We start from the raw sequence: 22,961 nt of genomic DNA, 5'->3' as shown, positions 1-22,961 counted from the left end.
AATACTTAGATAATTAAGTAAAAGAAAATACATTATAAATAGAAAATATTGTACATGAATGGATTTTAGAGAACTACTTTAGGCATATCTTTTTTATTTTGTAACTGCCGAGTTGTTTGAACTTATTAGGCAGTTTTCACACACACAGACCGTATGCACTGTGTCCCACATGAAGTTGGCATTTTCTCTCTAAACTAGCAGGAAGTTAGCCTTTTATGATATGTCAGCACTTCCTTCCACTTCTTCAATAATTCACAAAAGTCCAAATCTTTTCGCTTTTTTGGCAGTTTCTAGACAGACCGCATGCACTTCATCCCACCGGAAGTTACCATTAAGTTAGCAGGAAGTTAGCATGTTGTGCTTAGACACAGGGTTCATACACTTTTTCTCAAAGGATTTTCAATTACTTTTCCATGACTTCTCCAGGACCTTTACCTAATTTTCCATGACCAAAAAAATTACTTTCTCAGCGGTACCACTGAAAATGGTTTATTTTAAAATGGAACAGGAACATAAGGTCTGAAACATGTTGTGCCTATCTAAAACAAATCAAATTGGCTTACTAGCTTCTACACGCTAAAGCAACTAAAATCTCTCACCAGCAAAATACCTCGTCAGTTAAATGCCATTTTACGTTTCATTACTATACGATACAGTATTTATTATCATTATAGTATTACTATTTTGGCGATTAGATAAAATATAAATTATATTTGATGCAACTTTAGTTACATTTCCATGACTTTTCCAAAACTTTGGGAAAAATATTGTTTTCCATAACTTTTCGAGGGCCTGGAATTAGCGTTTTGAATTTCCATGACTTTTCCAGGTTTTTAATGACCGTAAGAACCCTGGAGACAGCATATTGTTCATTGTATGCCAACGTACATTTTCCCTCTGTGGGACTAATAAAGGTATTCTGATTCTGCTAACTTAGCTTCAAATGCTAACTTCCTGTGCCATATGGTCTGTCTGAAAACAACTTGAAAAAATATTGTAAGTCTTTCTATGTGATAATTAGCATTAGCGTTACATTGCTAAAGATTGTAATCAAAAGCATCTCTAAGGACCGTGGTTATGTTTCAGTGATTGCACAAGAAGTCTTTTTAACAAAGTGTAAACAGGGTCACGTTTCAATCAGCTGTCGCTTCTATCCAGAACTAATATAAGGGTGCATGCGTCTCTAAGTTACAGCATTTCAAGATGAATGAGCGGCTAACGGTCTTCAAATGATCCACAAAGAGCAATCTGTGGTTATTGTGACACAAATCAAATCACAATGTTACACACCAGGTTATGACGTCAATCTGTAGCACATGATAGCACAATGAGTAACAATTTAAATCCATTTATTTGTGACTTCCTGGGATGAAAAGCAAGATGAGAGCAACAGAGGGGTTCGAGGAGAGCTTCACATCAAGTCTGTCGTAAGATAATATGAATATTAAGGTTTTTTTTATCTCTAACTCATCAGTTATAGTTCATTCCTGCAGGTTTCACTCACCAGGCGAGAGTCTCTCAGCAGACACTGAAGACATTTAGTGTAAAGACCATTCACCGAGTCCTGAGGAAAGAGAGGAGGGGTCAGCACTGCAGGAGGACTTTAAATGTGCTGTACGTTTATTATTCTTCATGTTAAAGGAAAAACACAACATAAAAATGTACGAAATGTAAGGAAAGCCAAGTTTATAGAGCACTTCTTCTGTATTACTTTGAAATGCTCTTACTGATTGTTTATACCACGGATGTGTTCTTAGTTGATTTTATAAAAATGAATTTGCCACTTTAAATAATGGAAGAGGATTAGGGAAATATGTGAAAAACTCATTGAGATCTGACCAAAAGTGACTTTCTTGTTCTGTTCTGATTATAAGATTAAGGAATGTTTTTTAAATACATTTTCAGACTTTGTTTTCTCTGAACGTTTGAATATTTTCTCAGAGTTTTTTCTTGGAATTCTGACATTTTTTCTTAGAATTTTTTCTCAGAATTTTTTCTTAGAATTGTTGTCTTTGTTCGTAGAATTTTTTTTACTTTTTTCGTAGAAACTTTTACTTTTTTCTCAGAAAATGTTGACGTTTTTCTCAGAAAATGTTGACGTTTTATTCAGAAAATGTTGACGTTTTTCTCAGAAAATGTTGACGTTTTTCTCAGAAAATGTTGACGTTTTTCTCAGAAAATGTTGACGTTTTTCTTGGAATTCTGACTTGTTTCTTTGAATTTCTGACTTTTCTCTGAATTCTGCATTTGTCCTAAAAGAAAACCTCACTCTTGGTCCTAATCCTTTTTAACTAACATTTTAGTCAAATCAATGAAGTAGCCTTCTATCTGCACTGTCCCCTTTGAAGTAACAATTTACACTTCACAAATCAAGAGAGGATCTGAATCTTGAATAAGAATAAAAACAGGAAATGGTAAAAGAAGGTGCGACTTTTTTCTTGGAATTTCTGACTTTTCTTCAGAACTTTGGACTTTTTTCTTAGAATTGTTTATTTGTTTATCAGAATAGTTTTTTCACAGAATTGTTTGACTTTTGTTTCAGGACTTTAGACTTTTTAATAATTTTTTACTTTTCTCTCAGAATGTTTGACTTTTTTTCTCTGAATTTTCCTTTAGATTTTTTGAATTTTTCTTAGAATTGTTGACTTTTTTCCCAAATATTTTGAGTTGTTTATCAGAAATATTTTTTCTTTCTTTCTTGTATTTTTGGCCTTTTCTCTCAGAATATTTCATTTTTTTTAATAACTTTGTACTTTTTTCTCAGAATTTTTTACTTGTATCTGCACTGTCCCCTTTAAAGTAACAATTACAATTTCATGTATAACATTCTTGAATAAGAATAAAGACAGAAAATGGTAAAAGAAGGTAAAGAAAGAAGACATGTTGTCGTACGATGTGGTGCTGCAGCCCCTTCCTCTCCTGCTCTCTGAAGTTCTGGATGAGTTCGTCCAGTTTCTGCGTGGGGCGGCCCAGGAACTCCCAGACTGTTTTATCAGAACTTTTGACTTTTTCTTATAATTTTAGACCTTTTTATCAGAACTTTAACAGATAATAAAGTTAACAGAACTTCTTTCTTATAATTTTAGATATTTTTCTTAGAATTCTGAATTTATTTCTAAGAATTTTCACTTTTTCTGACTTTTTTGTCTTAGAATTCATAATGTTTCCTAAACTAAAAGAAAACCTCACTCTTGGACTCTTGAATAAGCATAAAGACGGAAAATTGAAATAGAAAGAAAGAAATGTTGTCGTACGATGTGGTGCCGCAGCCCCTTCCTCTCCTGCTCTCTGAAGTTCTGGCAGAAGTTCTGGATGAGTTTGTCCAGTTTCTGCGCGTGGCGGCCCAGGAACCCCCGGACGTCCTCCAGGCTCCGCAGGCAGAAGGGAGGCGGCGGGCTGAGATCTGCCGGGCCAGGATCCTCCTCCACGGGTCGGGAGAGAACCAGGATGCTGTAGCTCTGCTCCTGCTGGTTGTAAAACGTCTCCTCGAACAGGATGGGCACCGAGGCCAGGGAGCCGGGGCCCAGAAAGACCCGTCTGTCCTGGATCCGGACCTCCTGCAACAAGAACAATATAATGTATAGGCATAGATATAAGATATGAGGGGGGGGGGGGTTACCTTGGTTGGTGATTGGCTAATGGTTACACAAGACAAAACATCGTTATGACATCATAAAGTGGCCAAAATCTGATCAGCTCATTTTCAGACAGGTTTTTATATAAATGGATCAGGACAAAAAGAGAGAGAATCTTTGTTCCTGAAACTTTCAGAGTCTCTTTCCACAGAGGGGACACATGTTGATGAAGAAGAGACATGAAGAAGAGGGGACACATGTTGATGTAGAGGATACATGAAGAAGAGGGGACACATGGTGATGTAGAAGAGACATGAAGAAGAGGGGACACATGGTGATGTAGAGGATACATGAAGAAGAGGGGACACATGTTGATGTAGAAGAGACATGAAGAAGAGGGGACACATGTTGATGTAGAAGAGACATGAAGAAGAGGGGACACATGGTGATGTAGAAGAGACATGAAGAAGAGGGGACACATGTTGATGTAGAAGAGACATGAAGAAGAGGGGACACATGTTGATGTAGAAGAGACATGAAGAAGAGGGGACACATGTTGATGAAGAAGAGGGGACACGTGTTGATGTAGAAGAGACATGAAGAAGAGGGGACACATGTTGATGTAGAAGAGACATGAAGAAGAGGGGACACATGTTGATGTAGAAGAGACATGAAGAAGAGGGGACACATGTTGATGTAGAAGAGACATGAAGAAGAGGGGACACATGTTGATGTAGAAGAGACATGAAGAAGAGGGGACACATGTTGATGAAGAAGAGGGGACACGTGTTGATGTAGAAGAGACATGAAGAAGAGGGGACACATGTTGATGTAGAAGAGACATGAAGAAGAGGGGACACATGTTGATGTAGAAGAGACATGAAGAAGAGGGGACACATGTTGATGAAGAAGAGACATGAAGAAGAGGGGACACATGTTGATGAAGAAGAGACATGAAGAAGAGGGGACACATGTTGATGTAGAAGAGACATGAAGAAGAGGGGACACATGTTGATGTAGAAGAGACATGAAGAAGAGGGGACACATGTTGATGTAGAAGAGACATGAAGAAGAGGGGACACATGTTGATGTAGAAGAGACATGAAGAAGAGGGGACACATGTTGATGTAGAAGAGACATGAAGAAGAGGGGACACATGTTGATGTAGAAGAGACATGAAGAAGAGGGGACACATGTTGATGTAGAAGAGACATGAAGAAGAGGGGACACATGTTGATGTAGAAGAGACATGAAGAAGAGGGGACACATGTTGATGTAGAAGAGACATGAAGAAGTGCATTTTGCATAATAGGTGACCTTTAATGGGTTCTGATGGAGTTTGTGTTAATAAACAAACCTTTCCGTCCGCAGTGAGGTACCCGTCCTCTGCCGGCTGCAGCACATAGCTGTCGAACTGAGAGTCTGAGAAGCTGCTGACGGTCAAACTTCCCACACACGGCACCAGAACCTGAAGGCAACACAGCACCACAGAAAACATTTTACCTCTAAATTCAATTCATTAACCACTCAACACAGATTTAAACTGACCTAACCCAACCAAATCCAATATATCCGATTTGTTTTATATGATTCCAGGACTTTGTCTTCACTGTGAGCGGCTGGGATGTGTTTTTGTCCAGACAGGGAAAGAAAAGTACATCAGATACTGAATCTGCATGGTCAGAAAGCAGAGATACAACAGCCTATAAGGGCCGAACGGCAGTAAACAAATAAATACAATTACACTAATTGCAGAGCTTGTGGACGAAGGTGACACCCAAGAAAAAAATCTTAAATTTACAAGATTTTATTCGTAGATTTAAGAGATAAAAACGTTCAAAAAGCTCATGAATTTAGAGGAAAGACCTAAGAACATTATTTTAGATTATAACGTAGTCAATTTGCCAAAAAACACTCAAGAATTAACAAGAAACAAATTACAATATTATTTAAGATTATTAAAAAAAAATCGCAAAATTACGAAGAAGAAACCTGACTTCTGAGATAATAAATCCCTAAAACTTGCGTGAAAATGCGTGAAAATACTTGAAAATACTTGAAAATACTTGACTTCACAAATTGACTTTAAAAATCCTAAACAATTTCATGTGAAACAAAGAAAAAGCAAGCCAGAAACAGCATTTTCTGACAAAGCTCTGCTGCACGGCCTCTCAACATGACTGTCATACTTATACAATTGTACATATATTTAATACAAATAAAAGTTCTAGGTTTGATATTTCACATCATTTCTTTACAGTTCATCCAGACTTCCCTCCAATGTCTTTAAACTGAAACCAAAGCGAACCACTCGTGACATTTTCTCATTCAGGGTCATTTAGGGATGTCGAGACAGATTTAATCACAAGACAGAAAAGGTTGTGAAACCAGCGGTGCGTTTCACTTCGGTTAAATGGATTCCTTGCGTCCCTCACTTGTTTCCCTGCGACTAGTCCCTCCCACCAAGGAAGCACGGAGAGACGCAAGGAAACCACGAGAAGCAGGGAAATGAGTTTTTAGATCAATGGGACGTCCTTTCCTCCGGAGCGTCACGTGAAGCGTCACGTGAAGCAACGTCCGTTTGTGATGACGCCGCACAGCTGATCGTCTGACAGCAGCCAGATCAGTGCATGCGCTGCATCGTCCAATCAGTGAGCAATACACAGTAAGGGGGCGGGGCGAGTGTCTGAGGATTTCGCCGGAGGATGGTCTGGTAGTTCCTCGATTATCGCTCCTCCGTTATCGCTCCTCGGGCAGAAATAAGGCCACTGGGACGCTACTCAAGATGGCGCAGACAAATCAACTTCCGGTGATACCGAGACCGACGAGCGAGGAAATGAAAAATAAGAGAAGTGAAACGCACCCCCAGGACACTTTGAACAGCGTGCATTGTGGGTATGCTGTCAATTTGTTGTGTTTTGTATCAGCGGTGAAATGCATACAAGAAACTGTAATCCTTCTGGAGGCATTTTCTGTAAGAAAGTAGAAATATGGCGGGGTATACATGGCATTTAAGGTTAAACAAATAAGGATTATGGAGCTGGGGAGGGAGCTGCTAATCCAAAATGTACAAGATAAAATGTGTAAAAATTAAGTCGTGAGATTATATAGTCCTACATTTGTGAGAGAACACTCACAAATTAAGAGGAAATGAATTACAAAATAATTTAAAATTATAAACAGGGAACATTTGCAAGAAAAACTGGCAACATTAAATAAAAAATACTTTACTATTTTGAGATTATAAAGGCTTGCATTTGCAAAAAAAAAATCAATAACGTAGGGAACACTTAAATATTCTGAAATTCAAAATGTGCTTCAAAATATTCGTTTTTTTCGGCAAAAAAAAAATATATTCTATGATTTTAGAGTCATACACTTTGAAAAAGAAATTCTTTGAGATTATAAATGTATACATTTTCTAGAAAAATATCAGAAATGACTTAGAAAACATTGGAATATTCTCTGAGAATAATAAGTAAAAGGTGATAACTCAATAGTCACAAATGAAGGAGAAAAACCCACAGAAATTCATTCCTAATCTAATTTCCGTGCGTGCGTGCGTGCGTGCGTGCGTGCGTGCGTGCGTGCGTGAGCAGGTGGTGCCCGTTTAGCTGGTTGGCTGCATCCGACACTGATTGGTCCACCTGACCCGCAAGGCAGTCCCTCGGCCCCTCTCTCATCGCCCTCTCCTACTCCCAACTCCGTGCCAGTGACCCATTAGGTCCCTGTTGTACCTTTTTGTTATTGTAAAAAGCTAAGCTAATGTAAGCTGTTCTTGGAGACACTCTTTAATTTATGTAGGAGTGCGAAACCCTTTTTTGTTTAAATCTCGTCTTTTCGTTAGGATAGGTAAGACGCCTGTATTTTGTTTAAAGTTTAAAGCTATGGGATGCAACGGTTTTGTTTGTTGTGTGGGTTTGTAGTAATTCAACTACCAACGGTATTTTTCTGTGTACTGACGTCTTCTTGGGAGTGGGAAGAGTGGGGAGAGCGTGCAACTGTGTGCCTAGGTTCCCCTTGACCTGGGCGTAACAAGCGCTACAGGAAGGTAAGACTCACGATGCCGTGCAGCTCGGCCACTCGGCTGCAGAGGTCCGGTCTCTGCTTCTCCAGCGCCAAGTAGAACGGGTTCTTCATGATGTTCTCATCATACACAGCCATAAGGAGCTGCAGGTCGGGATCCTGCAGAGGGAGGAGGAGATATTCCAATTACTGAGAAAATAATATAAACCTTGACTATCCATCGAAAGCATTTATTAGCAGTCAATCTTTAGACAGGCACAACATATTACATCTGATCCCACCCACAACTGTCACCTTTAGGGTCCCTAAAAGCAGGTTAAACCGGTACAAACACTCGTTCCTACAAACGAACTCAACAAACGAATGTAATGTATAGTTTAAATGTGGCCATTGGGTTTGTGCAATTGGGCTTCTTTGTCAGTATGTTGTGTGTGCAAACTGTGGACATAAGTCATTTGTGAATATGCTGTTGTCGGGGGCAGAATCCAAAACAAATTTCCTTTCGAAGACAATAAAGCGTATCTAACAAATACCTGTAAAGAAACTCAGGTGTCAGAGCAGCAAAAGGAATACAAGTGAAAGTTTACACAAGGACAGTAAGAATAAAAATGAAAAATGTTAGTAGAAGAATAACTAAAGTATGTAAAACATGGAGCTGCTGAGTTTACATTAATTTTATAGAGAAGAGAAGATGTTGAGTAGTAAGTGAAATGTGAAACAATCATTAAAGAGGTCACTGAATGAAATATTCAATTGTTTATCACAAGAACAAACTTATTTATTACACCGCTTAGTTGAATACTCGATTCTGATTGGTTAATTTGTACATAACAGGCTACATAACAGGCCGTTGCTAAGGAGAACAGAGCGTTGCTAAGGAAAACAGACCGTTCAATTTACCGTAAGCTGTGGACAACAAACTTTAGTTTTCTTGATCAGAAAACACCGTGGAACACTTTTAGAAAGTAAACAAAAAGATAATATATAATAATCTAATAAATAAATAAAATGCAGGAGGGTATTTAAAAATATGACAAGAAAAAAACACTACAATTTCTCATTTATTTAAAAAATTGACGTTTTGATGGTGGCTTTTTTGTAAGAAAGAAGTTTACCATGGCCTTTGAGCGCTAACCCACCACAATCCCCCTGCTATTGATTTATATTTACTTATTTGCCCTACTTGTTTGTTTGTTTTTCCAAAGCGGCCTTTGGTCCCTTGAAAGGCGCTATCAAAATGTGATCTATTATTATTATTAAAACAATAGTCGGTAGTCAGACGGTCGGCTCTGTGAGGCTGAACTTTTGACTTTATGATGGCAATAAAATAAAGAGTTAATCCCTAAAGTTATTATTGGATTTGATCCCGATAAGATCATGAATGTTGGAACTAAACGTCACGGCAATCCCACAAATCTAAACCCCATGTTGGCGCAGATATTAATTGATAAAGTATGACTTTAGTCTACAATAAAAAAACATGAGGAAATACTGAGCGTTGAGTCAAATCCAATCAATTTGCAGATTGTTGATGTTTGAGGTCAGATCTCATGATTTCTGTTTTAATATTATTATCTGTCTTGTTTGAGGTTAAAAAACTATTTTCCGTCAGACGGTTTAACAGGATTGTTATGACGTTGTTTTTCTTCAATTTTGTCTGTTAATTTGCAGAGTTTGTTTACTGTCTAGTGCAGGACAAATGGCATGATCCCTAACTCATTCCCCACAGGAAACACTGCCTGAAATGTTTAAACCATGGAGCATATTCACACTTAAATTAGTGTGTATATTCAGGTTTTTGAACACGTAAAGTCGCTAAAGATTGGCGATAAACTCCTTTCTGAATTGCTGAGAATTGAGCGTGCCTTTCTGACTTGTTTCTGTCATTGTCAGAACAGGAGAAAAGCTAATACAGTTTTATTTCGTCACTGTAATATGCAAGTATAACCAGGAAATGGTGTCAATAATACACAAATACGTGTCAAAGCATGTACATGTTTCACCCTGCTGTAAGAGCCATTTTGATGAATGTCATGTTTGGGTTGAGGTTGTGTGTTGTTCACTGTGTGTACAGGGTGTCCTATTACCAAGGGCCAAGGGTATTTATTTAATGTATGTGTTGTCAGAAGATTGGGTGTGTGTGACCCCGGAAAGAGCAGATGGTTTTTGAACGCAGTAGCGCGAGTGTGAACCGCAAAGATTATTCGTTATTGAATGAAAATATTGACTTTCACGAGGCACAAAATTGGATAATAAATGGATTGTATTATTCCAAATCTGATAACAAGCCTACCGATTCATGATTGTAAACAACACAAACGGTATCTATCAACACAGTAAAGCACGTCAGCCCAGGAGTTCCCAGGAGTTGAACCACCACAGTAGCTTTAGTTTAGGGCCTCCAAGAAATACACTTACAGTAATATGTTTTCTATCAAAAGCCACCAGACTCCATTCACAGAAAACGCTAATGTAACCTCGCTGATCATCAAGTTTCCATCACTGCCGATAAATGACCTGAGAGCAACTTGGACCTGGAATAAAAGCTGAACTCTTTTCACTGAAGAGTCAAAGCTTCATTTATTGTTAAATGGAGAACAGTTACTGTTGGAGTTGGAGTTGAAAAAAGACCTCAGGATGTAAATTAAAGAGTGATATTTTCATTGAAGCAGGGAATGTGTGATCCGTCAGCTGACACTGTCTTCAGGCTGTAAAACCTCACAAACACACATCTTAGAACTGATCTGGATTAAAAAGAAGACTCTTTAAAGTAGAGACACTACATACTGATATACACCTGAACATCAGCAGGAGAGGACTCTTTAAAGTAGAGACACTACATACTGATATACACCTGAACATCAGCAGGAGAGGACTCTTTAAAGTAGAGACACTACATACTGATATACACCTGAACATCAGCAGGAGAGGACTCTTTAAAGTAGAGACACTACATACTGATATACACCTGAACATCAGCAGGAGAGGACTCTTTAAAGTAGAGACACTACATACTGATATACACCTGAACATCAGCAGGAGAGGACTCTTTAAAGTAGAGACACTACATACTGATATACACCTGAACATCAGCAGGAGAGGACTCTTTAAAGTAGAGACACTACATACTGATATACACCTGAACATCAGCAGGAGAGGACTCTTTAAAGTAGAGACACTGCATACTGATATACACCTGAACATCAGCAGGAGAGGACTCTTTAAAGTAGAGACACTACATACTGATATACACCTGAACATCAGCAGGAGAGGACTCTTTAAAGTAGAGACACTACATACTGATATACACCTGAACATCAGCAGGAGAGGACTCTTTAAAGTAGAGACACTACATACTGATATACACCTGAACATCAGCAGGAGAGGACTCTTTAAAGTAGAGACACTACACACTGATATACACCTGAACATCAGCAGGAGAGGACTCTTTAAAGTAGAGACACTACATACTGATATACACCTGAACATCAGCAGGAGAGGACTCTTTAAAGTAGAGACACTACATACTGATATACACCTGAACATCAGCAGGAGAGGACTCTTTAAAGTAGAGACACTACATACTGATATACACCTGAACATCAGCAGGAGAGGACTCTTTAAAGTAGAGACACTACATACTGATATACACCTGAACATCAGCAGGAGAGGACTCTTTAAAGTAGAGACACTACATACTGATATACACCTGAACATCAGCAGGAGAGGACTCTTTAAAGTAGAGACACTACATACTGATATGTACTGATACTCAAATCAATCAGTTCAAACAATCGAGTTGTTTTCCAAATTCCTGCAGCCATATACTCAAAGGCTTTCTTATCACATGCACAACATTTACAGCGTAGTTGTTGGCAAGGAAGTAAGTTAGGCTCCTCCAACAGTGCAACATACAATATATTTAAGACATGAAAGGAAATAAAGAAGTGAAAGAATGCAATGGAAAATGATTACCAGCCAAAACTCAACACCTAAAGAGATCCATCTGCTCCTGCTCTCTGTTCACTCATAAGGGGAATCATATCAGCACTCAATTATTTACACACACAGAATGAAAGTAAGTATTAGAGGGTCCTTTAAAAGCACACAAGGACACCTTACAATTCATAAAATATTCGAAGGAAGGGTTTAAGACCGTACAAAAGGACCGTAACAGGGAAACAGTATTATGAGCCGTTTCTTTAGAAGCCTCTGCAGGTGTGAAGCTCTTCCCCTCACCTCATCTCTCTGCTTAGAAATCAGCTTCATCTTCCCTCAGCTCCTCTGCAGACTGAGTCCTCTGAGATGAGACGGAGCAATACATCACGTGACCCTCCACCCTCCACCACCCCCCACCTCGTGGTCCTTGTGACAGGCTTGAAGCTAACGTTGTGCTCTGTCTGTGTGTGTGTGTGTGTGTGTGTGTGTGTGTGTGTGTGTGTGTGTGTGTGTGTGTGTGTGTGTGTGCAGCAGAGGAATGTCCGGCCCCCCCCCCCCCCCCTCCAGCTCCAAACGCAGCGTTAAATTACCGGCGCTCAGCTGACGTCTCACAGCTTATAGAGTGTGTGTGAACAGGAGGCGTTGCTTCTTGCTTCAGCGGAAAGTAAGGAGATAATAGAGTCAGGCCGAGCAAACACAGTCTGAACATTGATTTTTAGATAAACCAACGTAAATAATCGAGACTTCCAGGTGATAAGAGGCTGAGCGTGTCTGGGTCGTGACCTTTGAATAAATACAATAATAACATAAGTTGGGAACAGGTCAACAGAGGAGAGGTTGCAACTCATTGTTAATTAGTTTACAGATATCTTTCTACGTAAATAGGTTAATTGTTTGGTTTAAAAAGCTTTTTCTGTTAATATAAATATGTGTATTTACTTCTGATGATTATATAATAAGTTTTATTTGCACACACACACACACACACACACACACACACACACACACACACACACACACACACACACACACACACACACACACACACACACACACACACACACACACACACACACACACACACACACACACACACACACACACACACACACACACACACACACACACACACACACACACACACACACACACACACACACACACACACACACACACACACACACACACAACACACACACACACACACACACACACACACACACCACACACACACACACACACACACACACACACACACACACACACACACACACACACACACACACACACACACACACACACACAGTTGACCAATCACTAAATAGGTGCATGTTTTAATTATTATAATACAGAAAATCCAAAGTGCTAAATATAATGCTTTCCGGATGAATCTCTTGTTGTACCTGTGTGTATAGATAAGGTAAATATAGGTTAGCCTACAGCTCCAAGGCAGGTGCTTTTGTCACACCAAACTCCATTTAAAAATCTGCCATTTTAATGTTTCTTTGTTTGCCGTCAGTACTTTGCACACATGATATAAAAACTAAATGTTTGAGGCATATTTACAGTGTTTTGAGGCATTCGGCAAATAAATGATGCTTCTAACTCAAATTATTTTAATAGCATTTTGACAGATTTAGCTTTTACACGCTGCTCGATCTCTCCATCCTTTGTGCAATACAATCAGAATCAGGTGTATTACCAGGTAGGTTTACACATGAGGAATCTACCTTGGTGTATATAGTGCTGACAAACTCAGTCAGAGAAGAACAAAAGCAAGATTAATATAGTGTGTGTGTGTATGTGTATGTGTATGTATGTATGTATGTATGTATGTATGTATGTATGTGTGTGTGTGTGTGTATGTATGTATGTATGTATGTGTGTGTGTGTGTGTGTGGTCCTGTTCTACACTTTTATTTCCACATCAATTATGAAATAAAAATATAGAGAAATATTTACATGAGATACAGAAATACAAACTATGTGCAGTATAATATGACTAAATACTCTAAATAATATTATATGTGCAATGTTGTTATGTAAAGTGGGAAGCTGTGCATAATATTAAAAAGGTAGCTTTGTTTACAAATGTGAAAAATATTCGGGCGGATGTGCAGGTCGGACAGTGATATAAATATATTGTTACATATTCACTGCAATACGTTTTTTAGTATCTTTTGTATATTTACATTTGATGTAAATACTTATATCTGACAGCAAAGCAAATTCCTATGTGTAAACGTACCTGGCGATAAACTAGATTCAGATTCTAAATTAATAATTGATCCATATTGAAACGATGTGTACTGTTGTTTTTTATGAAAAATGCAAGCTAGTATTCTAAACGATGTGTGGTAAAATGTATCAGATCTTGTACTTGAGTAAAAGTAGAAGTACTCAGATGTTGTACTCGAGAAAGTAGAAGTACTCAGGTCTTGTACTTGAGTAAAAGTAGAAGTACTCAGGTCTTGTACTTGAGTAAAAGTAGAAGTACTCAGGTATTGTACTTGAGTAAAAGTAGAAATACTCAGGTCTTGTACTTGAGTGAAAGTAGAAGTACTCAGGTCTTGTACTTGAGTAAAAGTAGAAGTACTCAGATCTTGTACTTGAGTAAAAGTAGAAGTACTCAGGTCTTGTACTTGAGTAAAAGTAGAAGTACTCAGATCTTGTACTTGAGTAAAAGTAAAAGTACTCAGATTTTGTGCACGATGTGTGGTAAATAATGAGAATACTGTTATTGTCATCATGCATAGGTATACCGAGATGTTAGTCATCTCTCACTGCAGTATTAGAAATACACACAAATAAATAAAAGCAACGACGATGCTCTGCAGTGAGAAGGAACAAAGATACAAAGAAATATATAAGATACAAAAGATGCTCAAAGTAACCATAGATGCAAAAAGACGTTAATATAAATATTAGTATTCTATGAAAATATTTTCTCAAACATTATTTATTTTAATTTTTTAAGAATTGTTCTTTTCATTTAAGTTATGCATGTTTACTTTAAAATCTTGTGTTTGTATACATATTTTTATTAAATACTATTAAATTACTGCTAATTTTTACTCTAACTCCTTATGTTACTGTATATACATTGTATTTTATGTTATTAATGTATTTGTTTTTGTTTTAACTTCTTATGTATATATACACGTTTTAATTATATTTGACTGCTAATTTTTACTCTAACTTATTATGGTTTTGTTCATATATTTATGTTGGCTTTTAAATTAACATTTTGATGTTCATTTGTATTTAATTAAATGTATTTGTTTTATGTTTCCACCTTTTCAAGAGGAACGTTAAATCTCATATTTTCTGAATGGACTTTGGTGTGACTAGCTTTTATTTAAACAGCAGTATACAAAGCGTACATTACCAGAAGTAGGAGATGTTTTAGTATATTTGACTAGTTTAAATAAATAACAACTGAAGGTCACATTTGTAAACACTTATATGTTCGTGTTTCTATCGTGACTCAGGCTTTAATAACAGATAAACTGGACCGGAAGTGTCAGAATTAGCCTTTAGCTACAAAAACAACATCGTTGTAGAGAAGCTAAATCCGAGCTAACGGCTAACAGAAGCGGTTGTAAGTGAGATCATGTTTCACCTGTTTATCGGTGAGTTCTGCCGGTCATCTAGGCTTCTTCATGGCAGGGAGAAACATCTTACAGAGAGCAGATGTTTACCGGAACGATCAGCTGCAGGAACACTAGCCTGTGTTGCCAGATATCAGGGAGGAAACACGTAGAATAAGCCAAAAGAATGGATCAACGTTAGCCCGTGATCCGGGTTGCCAGATATCAGGAAGGAAACACGGAAAATAAACTCTCAAACGAAGGGGAGTGCAACCAATTCTGGATATTATTCATTTATAGCTTTTACTAATTAGCAGAGGTGGGAGTACAAATACTTTGTGACTGTAGTTAAGTACATTTTTTTTTCTGGTATTATTATTATAGAGTCATTGCGTGCCTATTGATTTGAACACGATCCGTGTATCCAGTGGCGTTTTTATATGTACAAAAGTGGTGGGGCACAAAAAACTTAGATGTCTATATATAAGCTTCTGCAGTGACGTGCAGTGAGGTTCATGGCTGGTGAGGCACTGGCACTGACTCTTCAGGTTTACAAATATTATATTTTGACCTAAACCAAAATATAATATTATTTTCAAAAGCTTTTTTTGTCTGATGCTTCGATTAATTTTAAACAGACAGTTCAACAAAAGGATACCCAAAAAATGTCATTTTATCATTTAAATATTGAATTGTTCTCTCTTAGTAAGATCCCATTTTCAATAAAATGGCGGTCTTACCTTGACTTGAAGATGAAGTCCATTTGCCTATCCTTCTGGACAAACATTTCTATTACTTTTTTGTAAAAGTCCTCCTTATGTTCTTGTAGTTTCAAAAGTCTATCATAAATCTAATCCATAGATTTATGATAAAAAAATTATATAAGTAGGGTAGACATGTGGATGTTATCCGGCTAATCAAAACGTGCATTTATCTAACAGGTACGTTTCCCACAGATCTTATTTCGAGCTATTTTCTAAAATCCTCTGGAGAAATCTCATTGCTTTTTTGTGCTTACTTCCTGGTTTTAGGACGCGCCACTGCAGCTCTCTCGTCTCCTCTTCACACAGCACACTTTTCGCGGCACACGTACTTACAGCCAATCAGCTCTGAATGATTTGAGATGACGTATGGTGGGGATGGTAGCTCCATGCCCCTCTGGTCATTATTTTTTTGCCACACACATTTCATTACAAAATACTCTGAGCATGCGCAGTGAAGTTTTTACAGTCACCGTTGACTTCACAGCGAGAGGAAGGGGCATAATCAGGTTTTGTCCCACATGGCTCTAAACAGCTCAATAGGCACACACTGTGACTGTAGACACACTAATTAGAAGAACACAGACTAAAACAGCAATGTACAGACGAATCAGATGATTAAACATGATCTTAAAATATATTTTATATATATATATATTTTTTTTTTTGCATTTTTGTAATCATTATTTGTAATACTTTCTGCTGACACTAGGTGGGGCTGTGCCCCACCTGCCCCTAATGACCAGTCGCCACTGCGTGTATCCATCATTTCCTGGTCTTCTCTAAAGAAGAGGGACCAATGAAAACGTTGTCATGTTGCCGTTGTTCAGCATGGAAACATTCATTAGCTAACAATGACATTATTGTTCTATTAATATAAAGGGAGGTCAGGTACTCTTTACAACAGCTTATGGGTATTTTTACTTAAGTACATTTCAAAGCACATACTTCTTTACTTTTACTTGAGTAAAGAAGTTTAGTCAGTACTTCTACTTTTACCAGAGTATTTTTAAACACAAATACCTGTACTTCTACTTGAGTAAAGGATGTGTGTATTTTTGCCATCTCTGCTATAGTAATTAGTGCGAATGCTGTGCCACAGCATTCCACTATAGTACTTCAATTTCTTTATTCTTCCCCTTAAACTTATTATTATTTCAACCATACTTTGGCTCTCCATAACCTCAGCTTACTTTCAGCTACAGAAACCATTCAAATATCAAACTATTCAGCCTGTTCAGGAATCGATGGGAAACCTTCAACTTTTAAAAAATATTTTATACTTTTAGAAATATTCAGCTTTTTAAACTCTTTTTTTTAACATTGAAGTCAATGGGAGATGCCTTCAAATCCTCTTTTCCTACACTTTGCGCCAAATGCTTCTCCTTCCTGATAATTTCAGCTAGACACTTCATTCTAACTTTCAAATGATCACAATACTTTCAGCTATAAAACTTGTTATTCAGATTCTTCATATCTTTTACACTTTTTGAGATAATTAACTTTGTTTGGAGCTTGGTAAAGAGGCTTTCTTCAGATTTTAACATTAGTGTGGATGGAGCAGCTCGTTAAGTCTAGAGTGCTTTGATCTCAAAACAGAGTGCAGCAGTGCTCCCCCAAAAATGTTTTAAACTTGCCATAATTCCCAAACCCTACACTCCTCAGACATATTTTTTCATGAAAAACGTAGGAAAACCTCTCCTAGGTTGGAAAATTAAAAAAAATTAAGAAGAAATATTAAACAAAATGCCTCTTGCGGGCATGAAAAGACAAAAAGTCCAGCTAGCTCCCAATTGATTCCCATGTTAAATCTTTCCGGAACTTTCTTCAGAACAGAGAGAAGTACACTTTAGACAAACTGCTCCCATCTCCACATTTTACACACAAAACCAAAAAAAACAACATATATCAGTTCATTGGGGTTCCCTGATGCTCACGGTCTGGTAATGTTTTGATAGGAGCCATGGTTTTTGAACAGGAGGCAAAATTGTCAGATACAAACCTCAATGCATTCTTAATGGCACTCAGTGCTGCAGTTGGGAAATCGTCATAAGTCATCACCATGGTAACCTTTCATCTCTGGGTTTACACACACAGGTGTTTGTAAACATTCATTCACTACTACTTACATTTAATATCTTTATTTAACTCCTTTAGCCTAATTTCAGCTGCAGGAACCATTCAAATATCAAACTATTCAGCCTTTTCAGCACATGATGGGGAAACTTTCAACTTTTTCAAAATATGTTATACTTTTTAAAACATTCAGCTTTTTAAAGTCTTTTTTTAACATGGAAGTCATTGCAATGCATTTGAGCTGTAACAATTCACACACACACTCTCTCTCAGCCAGACAGACAGACAGACACACTCTCTCTCTCAGCCAGACAGACAGACAGACACACTCTCTCTCTCACAGACAGACAGACAGACAGACAGACAGACAGACAGACAGACTCTCTCTCTCTCTCTCTCTCTCTCTCTCTCTCTCTCTCTCTCTCTCTCTCTCTCTCTCTCTCTCTCTCTCTCTCTCTCACAGACAGACACACACTCTCCCTCTCTCTCACAGACACATCCACACTCTCCCTCTCTCTCACAGACACATCAAGAGAAGAGAGGGCGATCAAGAGAAGTGAGAGAGGGTGATAGAAGAGTGATAGGGTGATCAAGAGGAGAGAGAGAGGGCGATCAAGAGGAGAGAGAGAGGGCGATCAAGAGGAGAGAGAGAGGGCGATCAAGAGGAGAAAGAGTGGGCGATCAAGAGGAGAGAGAGAGGGCGATCAAGAGGAGAGGGAGAGGGCGATCAAGAGGAGAGGGCGATCAAGAGGAGAGAGAGAGGGGCGATCAAGACGAGAGAGAGGGCGATCAAGAGAAGAGAGAGAGAGGGCGATCAAGAGGAGAGAGAGAGGGCGATCAAGAGGAGAGAGAGTGGGCGATCAAGAGGAGAGAGAGAGGGCGATCAAGAGGAGAGGGAGAGGGCGATCAAGAGGAGAGAGAGAGGGCGATCAAGAGGAGAGAGAGAGGGCGATCAAGAGAAGAGAGAGAGAGGGCGATCAAGAGGAGAGAGAGAGGGCGAGCAAGAGAAGAGAGAGAGAAGAGAGAGAGGGCGATCAAGAGAAGAGAGAGAGGGCGATCAAGAGAAGAGAGAGAGGGCGATCAAGAGGAGAGAGAGAGGCCGATCAAGAGGAGAGAGAGAGGGCGATCAAGAGAAGAGAGAGGGCGATCAAGAAAAGAGAGAGAGAGGGCGAGCAAGAGAAGAGAGAGAGAAGAGAGTGAGGGCGATAGAAGATTGAGAGGGTGATCAAGAGAAGAGAGAGAGTAATGTAACCTCCTAATGTAATGTATTACTCCTATGAAAATGTTCAAAAAGTGCTCAAACTTCACATGTGTGCTAACAGTCCAGCCGTGAAGACATCTACGGGACAGTTTTGAGATTTCTTCAAATGCCGTTGCCATGGCAACACAATGCTCACCATGAAACACGGTTTTCTCATAACTTCAGTGAAAATGATCGAAATGGCCCAAAACTTCACAGGTTTGGTAACGATGCAGCCATCAACACATCAAATGTCGTTGCCATGGTGACAGATAATTCACCATCAAGTTAGTTCAAAAGTTTGCAGTTCAAATATTCTGCTGCTTTCCCAAGCCTTTTTACTTTCTTTTCTCATCTTAATACAAATTCATTCACTACTACTTACATCTGATATTTAACTCCTTCAGCCTATTTTCAGCTGCAGAAACCATTCAACTATTACATTATTCAGCTATTTCATTACATCAAGGCTATACATGTTTTTTTAAACCTTTTCTTTTAAATATTAAGCTTTTTCTGCATTTTTGTAGCTAAAAGCAGCTACCATTCAGCTAATAACATATTCAGCTTTTTCAGCTAAATTCAGCCACAAATGTTCACAGTTTACAGCATTCGCACGCATTTTCTGCAGGACATGCATTTTCTAGTTAGCAATATGAATTCATATTAAGTTTAACATTTATATAAGTTACTGGTAAGGTACAGAGGTGGGAGAAGTACGTACTGACACTTTAGTAAAAGTAGAAGTACTTAGATCTTCTATTTTAGTAAAAGTAGAAGTACTTATTATCCAAGCTATATGATCAGTAAAAATACTCAACAAACACTAAGAGAGAGATACACACTCCAATAAACTCATGCCAGCCCTCTGGGGTTTATAACAAACTGCAGCCTGATGCGTGCTACGTGTGTGTGTGTGTGTGTGTGTGTGTGTGTGTGTGTGTGTGTGTGTGTGTGTGTGTGTGTGTGTGTGTGTGTGTGTGTGTGTGTTGCAACGAGTCAGTAAAAGCTCCATCCCAGAGCTACACTGAGAGGTGGAGCCACACAGAAAGTTGAGACGTCACATTTCCTACAATCAAAGGTAAAGTTTGTGTGGGTGAGCAGAGCTGCAGGTGAGACTCGACTCTCTGTCTCTCTCTAAAGAAACTGGATCCTCAACGACACAGAATCTTCCAGAAACATGTGAGTACGCTGCCCTACAAGAACACCATCAAAATATCGGTCAAAATTGAGTTAAAAATGTAATCTTTGACACCTGTTTTACTAATTCTTTTTGAGGCCGGTGGATTAGTTTTCCCTTTTGGATATAGCCCTGTGTGACTGTTTTTAAATTGTATTTTTACTATTGTACAAAATAAACTGTTCTATTTTTGATCATTGAAACACGTCTCTTGTTCCATGAGTAACCGAACCTGTGTGTCCTATACCTCATTCACACCAACGGTGTTTCAGGGCCGGTTCGGAGCTGGAGCTTGAAAAGCACCGGGTTTTTGCGTTGGTGTGAATGAGGTACTAGTGACTTAAAACTTGTTATATTTCCCTGGGTGAAATTCTCGGGGTGGCGTTGTCGGACTTAGTGGTTTAACCAAACTACTGTTAAATCAATAAATGTCTTCTGCGGCCGCTGCCACAAACTGGCCTGTAGGGAGGCTGTCAGTGGTTAGTGTGATGGACTTAGAATCAGGGGATAGCAAGTTCGAGTCCCACTGCAGTCAGCATGTCGTTGTGTCCCTGGGCAAGACACTTCACCCCAAATTGCTCCTGTGGGGATTGTCCACAGTACTGAATGTATGTAAGTCACTTTGGAAAAAAAAGTGTCCAACAAATAACATGTAATGTAATAACAAGAACATTTAGCCAGAAATATAATACAGTTACTAAACTCTGGTTAGTTAAAGTGAGACAGAATATTAGGTTAACATGTACAAACTTTCCCCTGACCTTTATTGTCTGTAGTTAAAGAATAACTTATGAGGGTCTAACATTTTAATAAGTGACTTTGTTTTACCACATACATATATAAGGAATAAGAGTTATCTGACTTGCCCTTTGGACTTTCTGCACTACAGTGTCAGATGTGATCTTGTATTTCCTGTAAAGCCATAAATTATAGTTTAACAGCGGTTACACAATTTGTTGAGTAGCTTTGAATTCCCAAATGTTTTTTCTTGACTTCACTGTTTCTGTAGGAACTGATGTCTTCCTTTGTAAGATGGTACACATTATCATTGTCACTGTATGTTAATAACCGGTATGAACTCAAAACCTGAGCTCTACTGGGCATGAAAAGAGAGATTCCTGCAAACTGTCCATGAACTTGTGTGAGTTTAAGAATTAGGATCCAACTCTTTCTTCCCTGTAAAACAAATGTTAGTTGGATTGGAAATCACCATGTCATCACTTTTTTGATGAGTTGCCCTTACGCAAAGAAAATATATTTCCCCATATATTAACTGTCAATATATTGCATTATTTTGTTTTCTGATTTACTGGTTAATTGAAAAGATTTAATAAAGGAAATCTTGCTGTTGGCTACACCAACTGATACTGATTAATAATCAACATGAAAAACATATTTATTCATATCTACAAAATATATTGAAGATATATAGAATAATATATTGTGTTAATATATTACAATATATTGATATATAGAATAATATATTGTGTTAATATATTGCAATATATGGCATAATACATCAGTAATTGCCGCTTTCCATATATTGAGTAATATATGTAAATATATATAATATATTGGTTGTGTATATATGTGAACATACATTTACTATATATTAACATTTATATGGGGACATGTACTATATATATATTCACAAATATATGGGGACATGCATGTACTATATATTCAGATTTATATGGGGACATGTATGTAGAATATATTCACAATTATATGGGGACATGTACTATATATATTCACAAATATATGGGGACATGTATGTACTATATATTGAGATTTATATGGGGACATGTATGTAGAATATATTCACAATTATATGGGGACATGTACTATATATATTCACAATTATATGGGGACATGTATGCGCTATATATTCACAATTATATGGGGACATGTATGCACTATATATTCAGATTTATAAAAGACCATGTACGTACCATATATTCTGAACATGAGTGCAATATATGTTCACAATGAGGAGAAATGCATGTTCTGATAAAAAAAATATTTCATTTCATTTCAAACCTTTATTTATGCAGGTGAATCCCATTGAGATCATTGATCTCTTTTTCAAGGGTGACCTGCTGCAAGTAGGTTCCACATGAATACATATAAACATAACAGAAAAACAAAAAAGGACATCATACAGCATATTTACAGTGACTACAGTTTACATAGCTAGTAACATTTACAGGTTCCAACAGTTTCCGATTGGATAGCATCTATCCTTGCTTTAAAAACATTTAGTGGAACCAAATTGCTCAGACTGTTCCAAGTTAGCGGAGCTGCGCATCTAAATGCTATCTTCCCTAAGACAGTCCTAGCAGTTGGCACATTTAATAAAATCACAGCATTCGATCTCAGGCAGTAGCCACTTACAATTCGCCGTGAGATCAGGGAGCAGATGTAGGAAGGAAGTTTCCCTAACATGGCTTTGTATATAAAAATGTACCAGTGACTGAGCCTCCGTACAGTTAGTGAAGGCAAACCTGCCCTTGCATACAGGGTACAGTGATGGGTTAATACTTTACAGTTTGTCACAAATCTCAGTGCACTGTG

The 22,961-nt window shown here is 38.1% G+C and overlaps 1 protein-coding gene across 1 annotated transcript in view; it reads right to left on the bottom strand.

The window, feature by feature from the left end:
• Nucleotides 1-7,757, bottom strand: part of ankrd27 (ankyrin repeat domain 27 (VPS9 domain)) — a 38,197-nt gene extending 30,440 nt beyond the window's left edge. The window contains exons 1-4 of the mRNA XM_034126923.1: nt 7,638-7,757; nt 4,933-5,043; nt 3,255-3,557; nt 1,505-1,564 (exon numbers count right to left, since the gene is read on the bottom strand). Coding sequence (XP_033982814.1) covers nt 1,505-1,564; nt 3,255-3,557; nt 4,933-5,043; nt 7,638-7,739 — 576 coding nt within the window. The 5' untranslated portion in view covers nt 7,740-7,757. The remainder of the gene's footprint in view (nt 1-1,504; nt 1,565-3,254; nt 3,558-4,932; nt 5,044-7,637) is intronic.
• Between the last annotated feature and the right edge of the window lie 15,204 nt (nt 7,758-22,961).

The sequence above is a fragment of the Trematomus bernacchii genome, unplaced genomic scaffold, assembly GCF_902827165.1.
Source record: "Trematomus bernacchii unplaced genomic scaffold, fTreBer1.1, whole genome shotgun sequence".
Taxonomy (NCBI): domain Eukaryota; kingdom Metazoa; phylum Chordata; class Actinopteri; order Perciformes; family Nototheniidae; genus Trematomus; species Trematomus bernacchii.
Note: the sequence above shows the minus strand (reverse complement) of the source record. Positions and strands in the feature narration are given on the sequence as shown.